This window comes from Ipomoea nil, unplaced genomic scaffold, assembly GCF_001879475.1.
Source record: "Ipomoea nil cultivar Tokyo-kokei standard unplaced genomic scaffold, Asagao_1.1 scaffold1074, whole genome shotgun sequence".
Taxonomy (NCBI): Eukaryota; Viridiplantae; Streptophyta; class Magnoliopsida; order Solanales; family Convolvulaceae; genus Ipomoea; species Ipomoea nil.
Genome location: NW_017617502.1, coordinates 1,067,443 through 1,086,368, shown reverse-complemented (window position 1 = coordinate 1,086,368; position 18,926 = coordinate 1,067,443). Strand labels below are relative to the sequence as shown.

General features: G+C 36.7%; 3 protein-coding genes across 5 annotated transcripts; all 3 read left to right on the top strand.

Annotated features, from left to right (window-relative positions):
- Window positions 1–581, top strand: LOC109182607. Its single transcript, XM_019332756.1, has 2 exons — window positions 1–267; window positions 372–581. Exons 1-2 carry the CDS (start codon window positions 1–3, stop codon window positions 579–581), a joined length of 477 nt encoding a protein of 158 aa, XP_019188301.1.
- Window positions 582–626: 45 nt separating this feature from the next.
- On the top strand, window positions 627–1,767 carry LOC109182606. The gene is made up of 4 exons (XM_019332755.1): window positions 627–717; window positions 1,029–1,279; window positions 1,370–1,427; window positions 1,574–1,767. The coding sequence occupies exons 1-4, from the start codon at window positions 627–629 to the stop codon at window positions 1,765–1,767; spliced, it is 594 nt and encodes a 197-aa protein (XP_019188300.1).
- An 8,355-nt stretch (window positions 1,768–10,122) lies between these two features.
- On the top strand, window positions 10,123–14,896 carry LOC109182882. Of its 3 annotated transcripts, none has more exons than XR_002054458.1 (9): window positions 10,123–10,253; window positions 10,753–10,823; window positions 11,151–11,313; window positions 11,510–12,342; window positions 12,536–12,709; window positions 12,827–12,943; window positions 13,245–13,424; window positions 13,558–13,665; window positions 13,994–14,362. XR_002054458.1 is itself a non-coding variant. In XM_019333114.1 (9 exons), exons 2-9 carry the CDS (start codon window positions 10,776–10,778, stop codon window positions 14,463–14,465), a joined length of 1,863 nt encoding a protein of 620 aa, XP_019188659.1. In that variant the 5' UTR covers window positions 10,123–10,253; window positions 10,753–10,775; the 3' UTR covers window positions 14,466–14,896. The 3 variants fall into 3 exon arrangements, 2 of the variants coding, with proteins under 2 accessions (XP_019188659.1, XP_019188660.1); XM_019333114.1 differs by having other exon boundaries at window positions 13,558–13,604; window positions 14,165–14,896; XM_019333115.1 differs by lacking the exon at window positions 13,558–13,665 and having other exon boundaries at window positions 14,165–14,327.
- The last annotated feature ends 4,030 nt before the right edge of the window (window positions 14,897–18,926 follow it).

Genomic DNA, 18,926 nt, shown 5'->3' with positions numbered 1-18,926 from the left:
ATGAGGGACGAGGGGTACAATCTGGAAACTCTCACTTATGATCATTCTGCTTTGTTCCTAGATATCTATGAGCCACAAGTGAGGATGGGTATGAGGGGTTTTAAGTTTGAGAATGCTTGGTTGTTGGATGCAGGTTGTGGTGAAATGGTGAGGGACTCTTTGAACGAATATGAGGATATGGGTTTGCAAGAGAGATTAGCACTGTGTGGTTCGCGGATGGTTGGTTGGGGTGGTGACAGATGTCATCGCTTTGGTAAACATATTAAGGTAATTCGCAAGGAGACGAGACCATTGCGGGCCATACGAGTAAGAGGGAGTTAAATATGTTTAATCGGTTGAATGTTGAGTTGTAGCAGTTATTAAGACGATAGGATGTTTATTGGAAACAAAGGGCAAAGCAGCACTGGTTGAGAGAAGGGGATATGAACACTATGTATTTCCATCTCTCGCCCTCTAACAAGAAGAGGAAAAATCGACTGGTTAAGCTAAAGAATGGGGATGGTGATTGGGTGGAAGGGAAGGAATTGGGGCCTCTGGCTGTGAGCTATTATGATGGTATTTTCCAGAGTAAAGGTTGTTAAGGGGCCCGGTTCTTTTGAGATTTACAAGCACACGTCACCAGTGAGATGAATGATGAGCTTCTGCGGCCTTTCAGGGCGGAGGAGGTTCGAGATGCTATCTTTGCCATGTTCCCTGACAAAGCCCCTAGGGCGAACGGTATGAATCCTTGTTTCTTTCAAAAATTTTGGGGCGTGGAGGGTTATGATGTTACTAGTTTTGTTCTTAATTGTCTGCAAATGGGATAATTCCCTACTGAATTGAATGATGCAAATGTTGTGTTAGTGCCAAAAAAGAAAGTTTCGGAGTTAGTTTTATTTTATTTTATTTTATTTTATTTTATTTTATTTATCTTAGGCCTATTGCCTTGTGTAACGTAGTTTACAAGGTGATGGCTAAGATGATTGCAAATCGTATGAATGGTTTATTAAGTTATGTCATTTCTAAATCATAGGGTACCTTCCTTCTAGGCAGATTAATAACTGACAACATTTCGGTGGCAGCAAAGGTGGGTCATTATTTATGCAAGAAAACTTATGGGGAAGTAGGTTGGGAAACTTTAAAACTTGATATGGCGAAGGCTTATGACAGGATGGGGTGGGAATTCCTTAGATGTATGCTGGTTGGTCTGGGTTTTGCTGAACGTTGGGTGAATCTGATTATGTTGTGTGTGACGTTGGTTAGATATAACGTCATGGTAAATGGGGATGTGGCTGGTGTGGTAGTTCCTACTAGGGGTTTGAGGCAGGGTGACCCCCTTTCTCCCTATTTATTTATCTTATGTGCTGATGGTCTATCTTTGCTTTTGCAGCAGACACAGGGTGGGGAGAGAATTCATGGGTGTAGAGTGGCACGTGGGGCTCCCCCCAGTTTTACACTTGTTTTTTGCTGATGATAGTTTTCTTTTCTTCAAATCAAATAGGCAGGAGGCTGAAGTGGTGAAAGGGTGTCTGGAAGAGTAGAAGAAGTTGCCATGGCCATTGGTAAATTTTTATAAGTCTAGCATTTGTTTCAGTGGGATTTAGGAACATGAAGGAGGTTGAAAGGAGGGTGGTGGTGGGTCTGCTTAGCGTGGTACAAACAGAGTATTTTGGTAAGTATCTGGGTTTGCCTTCAGTGGTAGGGAGGAACAAACGAGCAGTATTTACCTATATTGAGGAAAAGTTGGGTAACCGCATTGGTTCCAGGAACAGGAGGTTTTTGTCATGATGTGCTGGTAAGAAAGTTCTGATAAAAACAGTTGCACAAGTTATGCCCATGTATGTTATGAGTGTTTTCTTACTTCCCAAGTCCTTTTGTAAGGAATTAGAAAGAAAGATGAACATGTATTGGTGTGAGAATTGGGGTGGTGAGAGAAGTGGAATCCATTGGTTGGCTTGGGATAATGACTGTGCCAAAAAGGTTTGGGGGGCTTGGGTTCAGGTGTCTTCATGCTTTTAATCTTGCCCTATTGGCTAAGCAGGGTTGGCATTTTTTTACCAACCCAACTTCTCTAGTTTCTCGTGTTTTTCACTTTTCAGACACGTTACTATCCTCGTAGTTCATATCTGGAGGCAACGATTGGTAGTAACCCAAGTTATTGTTGGAGGAGTATTTTAGAGGCCCAATCACTAATTTATAGGGGTGTCAAGCACATGGTGGATAATGGTTGCAACACAAGGTATAGGAACACTCATGGCTGACTGGTCCAAATGCAGGCAGAATTCGATCCCCTCAACCTCAGGAACTGCGTGATCTTACAATAAATAATTTGCTTGATCCACTCATAAATTCTTGGAACGTTAATTTACTTTGGGATATTTTCTATGAGACGGAGGTTTTATAAATCTCTAAAACCCTATTAATATGGATTATGAGGATTGTTGGTTTGGCATTGTAATATACGTGGTGACTATACTCTGAGGAATGGTTATATGTTGTTGATAGGGGAATTAGAGATAGCTAGTAGTGTTTTTATATAGTGGAGTTCTATCTGGAAATTGAATATGCCCCCTAAATACCAGACCGTGGTTTAGAGAGTTGCATAAGGGGTTCTTCCTACTATTGATCGATTAAGAAAAAAATGTGTGGAGGAAGCTCTTTGTTCTGTTTGTGACAAGAACATGAAACACTGCTCCATGTGTTTTGTAGTTGTATTTATGCTAAGAGGGTTTGGCATGGGTCTCATGTTAATCTTCCATAAGTTGGTTTGGAGTGGGCTGATTGGTTGTCTCATGTGTTGGGCATGCCTGGAGAGGATCACGCTGAATTGATGGCAGCGGGGTTGCATGCTATTTGGTTAGCGCGCAACTCAGCTGTGTTTGAGTCTAAGGTCCAATCATCGGTTATCAACTGCCGATTCGAAGGAAGAACCATGGGATTACATATGGTTTTTTTTTTTTTTTTTTTTTTTTTTTTTTTTTTTTTTTTTTTTTATGCTGCTTATAACCAAAATTCTAGCACCTTTGTGTATGGATTCTAAGTTACATCGAAGGATGGGGGTTGGGTTGCGACTACAAATGATTTACTGGAAGGAGCGATGGATGCACACGCGGCGGAAGTAATGGCTTGTAAAGAGGTTTTATCTTGGGTTAAGAACAAAGTTTTTGCCCGAGTTCGTTTCCAATCAGATTGTCAGGTTCTATGCAGAAATTTAGCAAAGAGTACGTCGTATATTGATCTTGTTTATAATGTTTGTTCAGCTTTGCTTAGCTCTTTAAATTCATGTCGCATTGGTTTTATTCGCCGGTCTATGAACCGAGTAGCTCATGTTTTATTCTTCGGTCTACGAACCGATTGACTCATGTTCTAGCTGCATCTGTTGATAGCAGCTCTTTGCCTCGAGTTTAGGAGTTACCCCCCCCCCCCCTCGAGTCTCGAGTGTAATGCTCATCTTATTCATCAATGTTCAGCCACATGTTTTGAGTTGGCTTAAGCTTCGTGATATCAGTCACATCCAAGTAGAAACGGATGCTCTCCATATTACTCAAAGTTTGAAGCTTAATGGGGAGGATTCTTCATTTGATCTTGTTATTTTTGATGTAAAAGACTTGCTACGTTCACTTAGTCATGTATTTATCTTTCATGTTAGACGTATTGTGAACAGCGTTGCCCATAGTCTTACTAGGGAAGCTTGTTCTTTGTCTCTGCGTAAGGAGTGGTCTTCCTGCCATCCTTCCTTTATTGTCAACAACTTGTATGATGATTTGCATTAATGAAGTTCTTAAATTTTCAAGGAAAAAAAAAAAAAAAAACTTAAGGGATCTTTGGAAAGAAGCTAGAGCAAAAGTCTAAAAGGAATGTCAAATACTTTTTTGCTTTATAATGAAAACATGTTACGGAGTATTTCTTTGAAGGTGAGTATCAAGTATAGACTGCCATCCAACTTAGCAAAATTACAAAATTGCCACTGTTCCTTCAACTAAACAGTCTCCGTTTAATTTGATAGCAACAATTTGGTAAAATAAAAGAGAACGAGGATAAATTAAGAAATTAATTGCCTTTTTATAATAAAAAGAACACAAATTACCATATTTTATAACACATTATATTATACCAAACACATTTTATTTTATTTCCATTATACCCGTATCTTCATTGACTTTAAAATAAGATTCAACAAAGTTGGAAAACTTAAATTATTTAAAGAAGAAAAAATAAGGAAAATGATATATGTATTCTAAGGGCTCGTTTGGTTCGCGGAAAATATTTTAAGGGAAGTGAAATTGAAATTTTATGAAAAAATAATTACTAGGAAGATGAATTTCATTGTTTGGTTGGTGAAAAAAGAATTACTGAGAATACTAATTTTATTGTTTGGTTATATTTGAAATTGTAAAGAATAACAAGTATAAAGACCTATATGTCCCTACAAATTAATAAAAGTAATATAATTAAAAAAGTAAACAAGGGTAAAAATGTAAAATATGCATTCCATCTCACTTTTTCTTCCCATCTTTCATGGAAAACAAAATCCTTGGTGCAACCAAGGATTTTGTTTTCCTCAACTTTGAGGAATTCATTTTCCAATGGAAAATGAATTCCATAAACCAAACACAAGAAAAAAACATTTTCCATGAACCAAACATCCCCTAAGAGCATCCACAATAGAAGAGAAAGTGGAGTTATTTCAGAATTAATTCTCCCCAAGGTGAAAGCATAACTGATGTAGGAATGAAATAATTGAGAAAGAATAGGACTGCAAATGTAAAAATAATGTCAGAAGTTAAAAAAAAAATGAACTAAGGCTGTGCGCGTTTCGCGCACATCTGGGGAAAAGCCGGCCGCGTGCGTGCACCCGATGGCGCGTCAGACGCGCCTGACAACATCATTTTTTATTTTTTATTTTAAATCCATTTTCTCTTTTTTTTTTTCTTTTTTTTCTCTCCCCTCCCACATTCTCTTTCCTAATCACTCTTATATTATCCTCACATTCTTCCCAACTGATGCGCATGCTCTAAGGGAGTAAAACTCCGCCATGTGTCTTGATTTTATTGGAGGATGATGAAAAGAAGAAAAAATAAGGAAAATGATATATGTACTCTAAGGGAGTAAAATTTTCGCCACGTGTCTTGCTTTTATTGGATGATGATGAAAAGAAAGTAATAAAAACTGTGGCCCACATTGTATTGAATGAATCAAAAAGTGACATGTAAGCATGGAGTACAAAATGAATTAAAATGTGGGAGTATATGTAGTATTACTCAAAAAAATAAACTCCAACCTCATGTTGTACAACCTATCGAGTCATTATAGTTGATTGACATTAAGCATTTAAGCCTCCATTGTACAACCTATCGAGTCATTAATGGATTGTTAGCCCAGGGCCGGTCCAAACATTTTATAGGCCCGGGGCGAAATTAAAAAAAGGGTCCCTATATGAAAAATTGAAATTAAAATTTAATAATACTAATAAAATCATGACGTCAAATAACATAAAATAAGATTAGAAAATTTTCAACATTTTTTATATACAAAAATATCCATGTCATTCAATCCCTGCAACAATAAAGACTAATATTCTGCATAAATAAATAAAATTATAACATATAGGCCAATTAATTCCGAATAAACCCCCATTAATATTTGGACATCAACATTCAACAGGAGCAATCCAGAAAGATTAAAAAGGGACAATATGAATCACTACAACAAAGTAATTAGTAAATTAAACCAAAAAATAACTTTGGCATCTGACAGATGCCACATTTTACTCTAAGAAACAATAGATACAACAATATAGCTTATTCAATATTTCAATTAACAATTAGGAATTTAGAATTCTGGATAAATGGATAATTATTTAATCTGCAAACTAAGCCATGACTTGTAGTTTTCAATTCTGAAAATCCCAATTAAAAATTATCATTCTTAAATAAATTATAGAGCTTTCAGAAATCAAAATTTTACAAATTCCTAATGCAGTACATTCTACAATTATGCAAATCCCAATTCCCAAATGGCCAAATCATAGACTTTTCAACAACACAATTAACAATATGGCCTAATTCCCAAATCGTAGCTTTAAAAAAAAAATCTCAAATCATAAAATTAAAATACCTTTGCAAATTACAATTGTAGACCGGAGTGGTGAAGGCGTGGCGAACAGAGTCAGGACCGACTGACTGCAGACAAGATTTGTTATTTGTGGATTATGAAAGTAGATTGTCATTCACTCGATTGCCCATTCTTATTTAGCTTCTGGACTTTTAATAACTCATTGAGAGGAATTGAACGGTTGTTGTGGCAGAGAGGTATTGAATGGTTGTGAATTGCGATGCGCCGATGCCTTTTTTTCGATTCTTCCTAAATCTTCCATCTATTCGACTTCCATAAGAAGTCAAGTAAAAAATAATTAAATAATTTTTTCTAATATATACTAAGTAATCCTTTATATAATAAAGCTATATGGTTTGGGAAATAATTAATGCTACAATTAATGTCACAATATCTTTTATTATAAAAAAAAAAAAACACAACATTTAAGAAATAAAATAATTATATATTATATAATCATATACAAACTATACTTTTGAATAATAAAATAGCTATATATTATATAATCATATAAAAAATGTGTTCAATTAGAGTTTAAATTTACACATACAAAATTTGAAATTTGCTTTCCAAATGTAATTATCTTAGTTATTATTCGTATTGTGAAAATTATAATATAGATGAAATACAATTAAGAATAAATCAATGTAATTATGTAAATTCTCTCTATAAGTTTATTTGAATATGCACATAATAAGAGATTATATTAACCATACAAAATTTTAATTGTAATTTTGTATTCTATAAAAATAATAAATACTTGACCAATGGAAGCTCAAAAATATTATTATATTAAATAATTTAAAATATTTTAGTTTTTCTATTTTTTATTTATATTTATAATAACATAATTTTTTCCCGTGCATTGCGCGGGTGAATTACTAGTATATATAATATACAATATACAATCGTTATACTCTACACCACGGCGCGCGTAGCACTGTGCGTCGCACGCCTCCCAAAACGACGTTATACCCTACACCACGGCGCGCGTAGCACTGTGCGTCACACGCCTCCCAAAACGACGTCGTTTTGGGAGGCGCAGTAGGAAGTTGCTGTGATTATGTATATTTGTTCATACAATTATGTACATTTTTTATACAATTATGTAAATTCTTTTTATACAATTATGTACATCCGAATCAGGAAATTTTTGTGTATTATGTTAAGAGTTGATGTGTATCATGTTAAAAGTTTATGTTTATTATGTATTATGTTAGATTATGTGTATTATCTTTTAAAAAAGAGTATGTATATTTTGTTATATAATTATGTACATTCATGTATACAATTATGTGTATTCTAGTATAACATTATGTACATTTTTGAACATGGTTTTTTTTTTAAAAGAAATTAACTGCCAAACACTGGGGCGGGAAATTTCAAAAAAAAAAAAAAAATTGAAACGACGTCGTTTTGCATCTGGGCGCACAATGCAACGCGCGCCGTGGTGCAGGATATAAATTGCCGGCAAATTATTATGTGGACCATGGTCCACACAATGTTATGTGGACCATAACAAAACGTACATTTTTAATATACTAAATGTACATTATGCTTGTGTTAAATGTACATTATACAATATAATGTACACTCAGAACAAAAATAATGTACATCCCCTGAATACAATGTACATTATTTTTGTTCTAAGTGTACATTATTTTTATACTGAATGTACATTACTTTACAGTAGACAAAATATGGTCCACACAACTTGTGTGGACCATGGTCCACACAATAATGATTGTAAATTGCCTACAATATATTATTATATCTTGGTCTATGGGCCCCCTCTAGGGATGGGCCCTGGGCAGGCCCATGCCCCAGGGCCGGCCCTGGTTATGCCGTGGAACAGTGTTCACTTTGCAAGGTGGACATGGTTCTATGTTCATAATTACTAAACTCTATGACTTTATGTTCATAATTATAAAATTCTATATTCATAATGTTTTAACTTTATATTCACAGTTATTGAACTCTATTTCACAATTACAAAATGCTATGTTCATAATTATTGAATTTTATATTCATAATTACTGAACTTCATATTCACAATTATTGAACTTCATATTCACAATTACAAAACTCTATATTCATAATTATAAAACTCTATATTTATAATTATAGAACTATATATTCATAATTATGAACAGTTTTTGAATCGTATTCACCTTACAAGTTGGACACGAAGATAGACACGGTTCCACAACATATTTTGCCGTCATTAATCGCATTGGACCCTTCTCCAAGAAAATTCACTAGACTAAGTCATGTGATATTCCTCTTTTACCCCTGTATCATAGTTGATTGACATTAAGCATTTAAGCCTCCGCTGCCGCCGCCATTTCACAGAGAATACTGTAATATTTTTACTCCTTTTTTAAATGCCTTTTGATACAAGTGATTACAATAATTATTTCATGTGACTCCAAACTTTTTTTTCACTAAAATTAATTAAAAATTGTTAAACTTATTCTTTTTTTTTTTTTTAAAAAAAGAAAAAAACTCATGATTCTGTACAATGTAGTATCTGTTTTATACTTTCTCAAATATTAAGTCTTTAATCATGCCAAGCACCTTGTGCTCAGATGGCATGTAGTGACCTCTCCCATGTGAGAGGTCATGAGATCAAGCCTCAGATACTACAATGTATGTCAGTCCTTAATCATGATTTTTTACAAGGTATATATTATCTGTTTTATACTTTCTTAAATATTAAGTCCCCAATCACCGGGATTCAAACTTATGACCATCCATTTGGAATTGCAATCAGGATGTCATCACACTACATGGTAGTTGGCAAACTTATTCTAACTTAAAAATATTATGCAGTATTATTTAATAAATTAATACTATATAATCACATAATCATCAATCTTTTATTATTCATCACTCAATGGGAGTGGATCATGTGCAAATACTATATAATCACGTAATCATCAATCTTTTATTATTCATCACTCAATGGGAGTGGATCATGTGCAAATATTACTCCCCGTACAGTTGTGCGGTTAACACAAAAAGACACACCATAAACATTAAAATGACGCACCTTAAGTGCACAAATCACACACATTAAGAACACAAATCACGCACCTAGAGATTTAAAATGGCACACCTTAAGTACACAAACCACGCACCTTAAATACACAAACAAAGCACCTTAAGAGCACAAACCATGCACCTAAATTTTTAAAATGACACACCTTAAGTTTCAACAGCCGACGCACCTTAAGCATACAAATCGCGCACCTTAAGAAGAAAAACCACGCACCTAAAGCTTTAGGCCAACGCACATTAAGTTTCAACAAATGACGCACCTTAAGCACACAAACCACGTACCTTAAGAAGGAAAATCACGCACTTAAAACTTTAGATCGACGCACTTAAATTTTCAACACATTGACGCACCTTAAGACACACAGTACAAAAACCACCCACCTTAAGCACAAAAATCACGCACCTTGAGAAGGAAAATCATGCACCTTCAATTTGACCTAGATGCAAAAAAACCAAATTGCCACCGCACATTTTTTAAATCATTGTTAATTCTGAACGTTGATTTAGGCAAGATCAATGACTCAAATTTAACCGCACAACCGCACCTGAACACACACATAACCTCATGAAGCTTATTTTGTAACAATTCAAGTGGTCCCAATTTTTGTTTGAACAATAAGAATAAAAATGATTTTTTTTTTAAAAAAATTATTGATTTATTTTTGAAATGCTATCTAATAATATTTTAAAATAAACTATTATTTTAAGGTACTAACTAATTAGTAGTTTAAAATAAATTATAAAGTATTTAACTAAAAATACCTCAATTTGGAGGAGAAGATAATTCTAAATTATCTTTACGTTTGATTTTTGTTATCAAGCAACAAAATAGTAAATTTCTGTTGTGATAATGGGTGGAAGAGAAGGCTTGGACTATTAAACTGTAAAAATTTAGAAATTTTAAATAATATTTGTTTTCCCCAAAACATTATTATAATAATACACTTCTAAAGTCTCCATCTCCAAAGGAATACTGCAAATACCCATCCTTTTATAGACTCATCATCGTCTTGTCCTTCACACACTACTACCCTACGTCACAGCCACACCCTCTCTCTCTCTGCGTACTGATTCTCGCGAGTATACTGAATTACGCATAGGTATGGAATTTCATCACAGTCGCTGTCTCTCAGCTTCAATTTTAATTCAACCCATCATTGATCATCCCCTAGGGTTTCGTATGTCATCGTCGCTTCGCATTCTGATGCCAATTTTTTTCGTTGCATGTTTGCGGATTTATACTACAGAATAACGAAAAAGGTTTTCTGATTCTTTTTTTTTAATAGGATTACAATAATTTAGGCGTTGACGCGTCTTTCATCGATGTATATTCGTCTCTGTTTTATATGAAGTTTTTAAATTTATGATTGTTTACCCCTGTGTTGATAATTTGGCTCTTTTTTTCCTGCTTTCTTATTAAAATGGCAATATGTTGAGGGCTAGGGTTTGAGACATATTGTACATGTTGAGAATTCGGCTCAGATTTCTGTTAATTGTTTGGTCTGTTTCTCACCCCTTCGTAGGGTGTTTTCTGTGCCAATTTTAAGTTGACATTTTCATACTTAATTACTTATGTTTATATATTTTACAATTATGCAGAGTTGAATTTGTAATTATTTGAGATGGGATTCAAAAAAGTATATAGCTCTTTGCAGGAGGTTTTCCCTGAGGTATGCTCACTATGAAAAGTTTCTTGTTACACTATGCCAGCTGTATTTAATTTTAAACTGGGTTTTGTTTCTTTGCTCTAAAATCTATGCAAGTTTAACTAATTCCTCTGTTTATGTGACCCATGCTTTGGTATCGCGGTGTGTGTTGAGGGTGAATTTTAATTTAAATTATAAGAACAGTATTTTCCTGAAATTGCCACTCCTAAAATTAGAACTAGTTTCCCGCCATTCAAAAGTTTGTATTTGTGACTATTCTTTGTAACCAATTCATATGCAGTGAAGGAAAAACTTTAACTTATTGAAAGATCTTCTCATCACTTGAAACAGGTTGATTCTCGGGTTCTAAGGGCTGTTGCTATTGAACACTGTAAGGATCCTGATGCAGCTGTTGAGGTTGTTCTTACAGAAGTTATCCCTTTTTTGACAGAGAGATCCAAACCACTACCTGCTTCATCCCCTAAGAATGGGGCTTTAGCACAATCATCTCTTGGTAAGGCTTGTTTTTTGTCCAAATGCTGTCTACTATTATGTGAAGATTATTTTACCCTGCTGATTCAAATTATTAGCAATCAGAAACGTCATGCTACGGAGTATTCAATCAGAAACTTACATGCTACGAGTATTTTTTTTTCTTTTACTGGCATTTTGGTTGAAAGTAATTAACTTGACCATTTTGATTTCATCAGTTGCTGTGGATTTTAGTGAAACTTTCCCGAAAAATGACGTTTCACTACAAAATGCATCATCAACTGCATCATCTTGTAATGAAAAGCAAAATGACTTGTCATCCTATGATGCTATATGTGAGCGAGGCCAACCTCTACATGATGCAAAAGGTCAATACCATCAAGCTTCCAATGCAATTGGACAGCAAGGTGTACTTGAAGGCAGTATAAGTGTCAATTTGATCTCCTTAGCGACTGGTGAAAGTAGTGTCAGAGTTTGTCCTGATTTATCTTCTAATATCACATCCTTTAAGTCAAATCCTGAAGTTGCTGCTGAAAGTTACAATGCTGATAAATGTGAATCTTCTGGAACTCAAGAACCTGCTTGTGATGTACATGAAAAATGTGATGGTAAAGATGACTATGGTGATAAATGTGAATCCTCTGAATCACTAGAACATGCTTCTAATCTTCATGAAGAAAGTAGAGCTGTATATCCGGAATATTTGAATGTGCCGGCTGTTGAGATCAATGGCCTTGCAATTCATGGAGATAGCAGCACCACACATAAAGATACATGCAATGAAAAATCCTTGTATAGTGATTCTTTGGATCATGCTTCATCAAACATTCAGGCTTGTCAGGGCAATGCAGGGCTGGCTGTTGAAGCAGGAATGGAAAATGTTCTTCCTGAAGCAACAGTACTAAATGGTTTTATTAATGTTGCATCTGATACCAGCGAATTGCTTAATGCTGACATGGAACCTATCGCTAATTCTATAGTTACCCGTTCGGGTCAAATTTGTAGAATTGGTCTTCTTGAGGATATAATTGCTGAAGCAAGATCTAACAAGGTAAGGTGTTGTAATTTTGACCTTGCATCAAGTACCTGTTTCTCATTTGTCAGAGTAGATTTTGAGTGTTGCAATGCATATTCTTAATTTTCCCGGATGCTTTCTGCAAAGCATATATACTGATAATTGAGTGGTTGCAAAGTCAGATGATTTATTGGCAGAAAGTCCAAAATCTAAAATCAAAATTTTGCAGAAAACCATGTTTGTTGCTATGGAGTCCCTTATCAGCTTAATGAGGGAAGTTGAACTTCAAGAGAAAGCTGCAGAACAGGCAAAGGAGGAAGCTGCTATCGGGGGACTGGACATACTTAAAAGAGTGGAGGACTTGAAAGAAATGCTGAAACATGCTAAGGAAGCAAATGACATGGTTGCTTTCCATTTCTAACAAAATGAAGCCTTGCTGATATGATACTGTGTTTAATTTCTTCTGATTTTGAAGAATTGCACCTTTTTAAAAAAAAAATTTTTGGGGGTTTTTTTGCAGCATGCTGGAGAAGTGTATGGTGAGAAGGCTATCCTGGCTACTGAAGTGAAAGAGCTCCAGTCTCGCCTTCTCAGCTTGGCAGATGAAAGGGATAAATCTCTTGCTATTCTTGATGAGGTGATGAAATTTTTGTTGTGTGGAGATAATACCTTTTTCTCTATTATAGTTTGGATTCTTTCCTATGTTTCTACTCCTGTTGTGTTGTTGGAAGAATATTTCCTCCAAAATCATTCTTTGTTGGGATAAAAAGAACTAGCTTGTTATTCTGCTGGGTTCGTTTATTGGGGTCTTGTCAGAACTTCTGTCTAACTTAAGTTAATATTACTTATGAGTATGCTTAACTTTTTATAGAATTTGACAAGTATATACTAGCAGTGTGATATCCTTTTACCTGCTTTTATAACATCTTTCAATATAGATGCGCCAAGCTCTTGAAGTACGACTAGATGCTGCCGAGAGAGAGAGGGAAGCTGCTGAACAAGACAAGTTGCAAAAGGAAGAGCTTGCACGGAAAGCACTGGTTGAGCAAGAACTCATTATGGAGAAAGTTGTGCAAGATTCAAACATTTTGAAGCGAGAGGCAGAAGAAAATGCCAAGGTAAAAACCCCTGCATCATATATTTGCGTGTGTTTGTGCATGAATTTGGAGTGTTACAATGCTTGATTGGGGCATTTTCTAAAGAATAAAATATCTAATCTGTTCATGCAACACTCTTATTCTTTCATTTCAGTTACAGGAGTTCCTTGTTGATCGTGGACGCATTGTAGATATGTTGCAGTAAGTGTTCTTATCCAGTAAAACTCCAAATTTTGTGCAGGATGGCTGTTAAGTTACCTTGTCCAGCACGAAACAGTTGTTATACCATGGACCAGGGTCTTAAACGACGTATAAATTGTGTGTTTTTAGTATTGAAATTGTGAACTTTTAGAGTTTTCTAAGTCAAAAAACACATAAATACAATACAGGGTCATCAAAACCTAATCTGTTAATATTGTGTGACTGTAGTATTTGAAAGGAACTTGTGAATACAAAACAAGGTAATCAATTACATATATGTTAACCTTGTATGTTAGTAGTATATAAATTGTGAAATTTTTACAAGGTAAATTGTGAACATTTGGACTGGGGTTCACCTTGCAAGGTGGACCTGGGTCCACAGAATAATTTCCAGCACGAAAGGTGTGGGCTTGGGTGATGTTGATTAAGAATATATGAACATAACTGATAGGAGCCTTGGATTATTATCTTTGATTTTTTACTCAATTTTTTTCTGCACTTGGAGATCTGTATAGGGATTTTTCATGTATGCCGGGGTGTTCTTGCATTCTGTTTTGCAGAGGAGAGATATCAGTGATATGTCAAGATGTGAGGTTACTAAAAGAGAAGTTTGATGATCGCGTTCCACTCAGCAAATCGCTTTCTTCCAGTCAGACAAGCTGCATTTTAGCATCTTCAAGCTCATCCTCGAAAAGTCTGGTACCTGATTCGGACCAAGTAGCTGCTGAGCAAACAAATTTGTCAGGACAGCAGAAGATGGACAGCACATCTGCAGCAGCAGAGGAAACCAGAAATAATTGTAAAGCTGCTCTTCTGGAGGATGGATGGGAAATTTTTGACAACCGTGACTTGTGCATGTGAAGGAAATGGTGCTTAGAATTGAGACGACAGCTCTGTCAAATTATAATAGCCTTTTTGCTTGCATTTTATCTTAAGTTCCCACTCCCCCCTTTTCTGCTAAATAGCTTTATTTTGGTTACATCCATTCTTGGTCAGCTAAACTCTGAGTTTGTTTGAGCCATGCCATGGAGTTTTGGAGGTGTTAATGATAAATAAAGTAGCATTTGCCCCATAAAGTCTTCTTCTACAGTTCTACACCGAAGAGGCAGCTGCTTTCATCTTGAGTGAAATAGTATAAGTATTTTTTATACAGGGAAACTTGTGCACGTTTCATTATTATGTAGATAAATCAAAATTGTGCAGGTTTCATTATTGTGTACTCCTTTGACACGTTTTGAAGGCAGACAAATAATATTTCAATAATTAGTGTCCTCGCACTCTTCATACGTGTATATGTCGTTTATAAGAGCATCCTTAACAGGTATTTTCTTAAGTTTTTGTTTGTCTGGAAGAGAGTGACACATGGCTTAGTAGAGGATAGGAAAAAAAATCCTTGGTTCTACTGAAGCCAAAAAGAAAAGGTGCTAGTGCCTAGTGCAGTAGTGCTAGGAAAATACCTTGGCCTACACCTTTCCAAACATTCTACACCTTTAAAAAAAAAATAAAAATAACCGGCTAGGCCGCCCGGTTGCGGAGGAGGCTGATTTCGGCCTTCTTTGTCGCGGTTAGGCGGTTCCTAGGCGCGATTTTTGCAACACTGAATATCTCTGTTGCAAAAATTGCGCCTGCCTAAACATCCGGCCGCCTAAGCACCTTACTCGGCCGATTCGACTGCTTAACGCCTAACTCGACCGAATTCGACCGAGTTTACTCGTCCATTTCGATCGAGTTAACCCGGTCGACTCGGCCTTGTATTGCTAATTTTTTATCCACACACACACACATAATAATAATAATAATAATAATAATAATAATAATAATAATAATAATAATAATAATAAGACATATATACACCCACACACGTGCACTACTTTCTTTTCTTTTAGTTAGCCGCATAGGCGGCTAGTCTACCGCCCAACTAGCGCCTAGCGCCTACTGCAACCATGGAGGGCAGCTCAACTGGTCATAGAGGTGAAACTTTGGAAGAATGACCAGGAATCGTGTCTCACCAGCGACAGTGTGGGTTCATGTTCAGTTGAGTTGCAATGATTTACATCCTCCCAAATGCTCTGTTGGGTCGGGGTGTGGGGTTCAGCCTTTGGAAGAATAATATTATAAACTAGTCACTTTTAACCAAAAAAAAAAAAAGGCAAGTTTTATTGACTTATCAATAGTCATCAAAATCGTATTAAGAAAACTTAATTTATTTTAATATAAAAATTGTTAGGACATAATTTTTTATTTTTGATCATAACTATCTACCACAATACTCATATTTACCACTATTTTTATTGCAAGTTGAAAAAACTCATTTTGATTATATTAAAAATATTTAATTTTATTTTATATTAATAAACTTTCATATTTAAAAGTTATATTAATTATTTACTTATTTTAGTTTTTATATTAGACATTAGTTTAATTGTGCAAAACACGTATTATATTTTCATATAACAATAAAATAAAAATAAAAATAAAAATAAAAATAAATAAAAACAATACAAAAGAAATAATAATAATATTTTTTTGATGGATTTCTTAATTGCGCTGCTGCTCTTCGGTGGTTTACACTTTACACTTTAGTACCATTCTATCTGCTTATGTTATGGCTGTAATATTATTGTGGATATAAAAGCATTGGCACAGACTTTCTCTAACACTATATTTGCTTTAGTTTTTGTTTGGGAAGTCATTTTTTGTCTGATTGTATACCTTACTCTCTTCCCTATCTTTGTAATGTTCTTCCGATGATATATTTCTTTCAAAAAAAAAAAAAATCTATAAAGCTGTAAAAGTAACCACAAATCAATAAAAAATTGTAAAATAGCTAATGACAGAATTCCACGCTAGAAAGTAGAAAAGGAGTATACAAGCACAATCCATGATCAGGGCATGCTGTTTCGCTTTTGTAAAACATTAGACTTTATTTCCCTCAAATTTTGAGTGAAAATTAGAGCATATACCTAAAGGAAGGCAGGCTTGAGTAAACATGTGCATATCCACTTCTTCTTACAAGTACATTTGTTATAAATTCAATATATATGCCGCAAAGTAATTTTTTTTTTTTTGGGTACGCAATCATTTATTATACAATCTAGAACAAAGAATTATTATTATACCATTGAGGCAAAAGAAAGATTTGATAAAAGTAAGGAATAATTGTCAAATAAGCTATTGAATTATTTAGAAAAAGTGTAATTATGTCTTTACATTAGACTTTGGACTTAGAAAAAATATAATTAGTGTTAAATTTAGATTGCCCATTAGCTCGATGGATCAAGAAAAGGGAAATTATGAAGAAAGGATGAAAGAAAGATTAAGATACCAAGGATCTTGTGGTCCAATGGTACTACGTTGCTCCCTTATGTGGGAGGTGATAGTTCGAACCTCAGTGGAGGCATTTGATTTAATAGTTTGTATATGCACATATCCCCTGGTATTGAGGGATTGCAGATAGTTGACGTTCAGTCAACCGAGGCAGGAATCAAATCCTAAGATCAATATCGAGGCTTTTTGAAAGAACAACCCCCGCAAAAAGTTGCCCTCGGAGCCATAGCGACACCGAACAAAGGAGGAGCCACCCGAGGCGAAGACAAACTCAGAAAGGGTTAGTAAAGCCCGGGCTTGAAGCTTTTGTACCTCAAGGGCCCTCGGAGACGGGAAGCCAAATTAAGGGGGTCACCATTTTTGGCAGGCACGCGAGGGAAGAGGGCTGACTGGCAGGAATATGCGTCAGTTAGAAGTTCAATCAGTCCCATCTGGATAAGGAAAGATTCTTGCTGTGGGCAGAAAGTAAATCCCCCACATATATGGAAAGATTATGAGATGTCAGGCCTCGGGAATCGCGGAGAACCGACCACGTGGTCGGTCAAAGCAACCGATCCCGCAGAGGGTGTCAAAGACGCGTATGAAGACAAAGCAGTAAGAAAAAAAAAACGACAACAAAGCCAGAGAGAATTGATGGTTTTAGGGTTTTCGGGCCCAAGGAGGTCCAACACAACCTTTGGTCGGTGGATACACCTCTCAATAAAATATACGTCTAACTCAGAGGTAATGCTAGTGCTTCGGAATTTCCTTGTTATTTCCCCCCTCTCTCGGGTGTCCGAAAAATGTCCCCCCTTTTACAAGAATGGAGGAGCCTTTATATAGTGGCTCCTTCTCTGCCGACTTGAAGGCCCTTAATGGCCGACTTCAAGGCTAATCAAGATATGGAGCCGTTGGACGCCATTACTCGGTCGACCAACGGCTCTCCTAGGCTTGTAACAGCCCGACCGGGTCCTGCCTTTAATGCTTCAACGGCTCTCTTTTAAAGGAACCCCTTTAATGCCCTCAACGGCTCCTCGAGCCGGGTCCTTTCCTGGGCTTGGGCCTCGGCCGACTCCTGGACTCGGCCCGATTGCTCTTTGGGCTCCTCTCGATGCTGGCCCACTTCTATTTTCTTTGGGCCCCTATCTCTTGGGCCGGGGTCCTTTACCCCATCAACTAGTCCCTCACTTTTCCATACCCGGTCCTCCAACCTGGGTTTGAAAAAGTAGCAACCGCTCGTCTCCTTTAATTACCGTATCCGTGCCCTGAATAGCCCCTTGTAACGTCCGGATTGTCAGCCATCCTCCCCGGATCTCGCGGAGCCGTTGGGATTTTCCGTCTAGGCTTGGTACCTATAAATGGCCTCTTCCCTTCTCTCTTATCTTCACAAGTTCATCATGGGTCGCTCTCCCTTGAAAGGGAAGCGAATTGACTTCGGGTCTCCTTGGCGTCCGCTGCCTTCTAAGCGGACTCGACCTGAGAGGGAAAGCAAGAAAAAAGCTTCTCGTCCGACTCCTCGGAGATCTCCTGCTGGTGCCACCTCCTCAGCTTCTCAGCCGCCGACCCCACCTCAGCGAGAAGTCGTGCCGCCTTTGCTTCGTCCGCCGACTCCAACAACCGCCAGGGTGACTTCTCAAGATGGATCCTTTGTGGAGGTGGCCGTCCCTGAACAATTGACTTTCAAAATGACTTTCTCCATCCCGCTGGACGACTTGAACGGGCTGGTCACGGGCCTAATGGATGACGAGGATTACGCCCGCTACCTGGAGGCGTATCCGGATGATGAGGAACCCATCGCGCCACCGCTCATGCCAGCTTTCTGGGACTCGTTCTGCCCCTCTCCCCCTGGACCATCGGGGGATTCTTTGGGGGTGACTCTTCCTCGCCTGGCGAGTGACCTTATGTACCGGGGTCGGTCATAGCTCGGAGGAATCTTTTTTAGGAGCATTTTCATATTCCTTATTTGTAATAAGCTCCTTGCTGCTTGTACCCTCCTTTTCCATAATAATAATAAAA

Bases quoted from the DNA above. Each gene is read 5' to 3' on its own strand.
- LOC109182607 (XM_019332756.1), top strand. From the start codon at position 1: ATGAGGGACGAGGGGTACAATCTGGAAACTCTCACTTATGATCATTCT. The intron at 268-371 runs GTAATTCGCAAG...TTAAGACGATAG, and splicing joins GCTTTGGTAAACATATTAAG to GATGTTTATTGGAAACAAAG.
- LOC109182882 (XM_019333114.1), top strand. From the start codon at position 10,776: ATGGGATTCAAAAAAGTATATAGCTCTTTGCAGGAGGTTTTCCCTGAG. The intron at 10,824-11,150 runs GTATGCTCACTA...CACTTGAAACAG, and splicing joins TGCAGGAGGTTTTCCCTGAG to GTTGATTCTCGGGTTCTAAG. The intron at 12,343-12,535 runs GTAAGGTGTTGT...AAAATTTTGCAG, and splicing joins CTGAAGCAAGATCTAACAAG to AAAACCATGTTTGTTGCTAT.
- LOC109182606 (XM_019332755.1), top strand. From the start codon at position 627: ATGAATGATGAGCTTCTGCGGCCTTTCAGGGCGGAGGAGGTTCGAGAT. The intron at 1,280-1,369 runs GTAGTTCCTACT...TTGCTTTTGCAG, and splicing joins ATGGGGATGTGGCTGGTGTG to CAGACACAGGGTGGGGAGAG. The intron at 1,428-1,573 runs GTTTTACACTTG...CATTTGTTTCAG, and splicing joins GGCACGTGGGGCTCCCCCCA to TGGGATTTAGGAACATGAAG.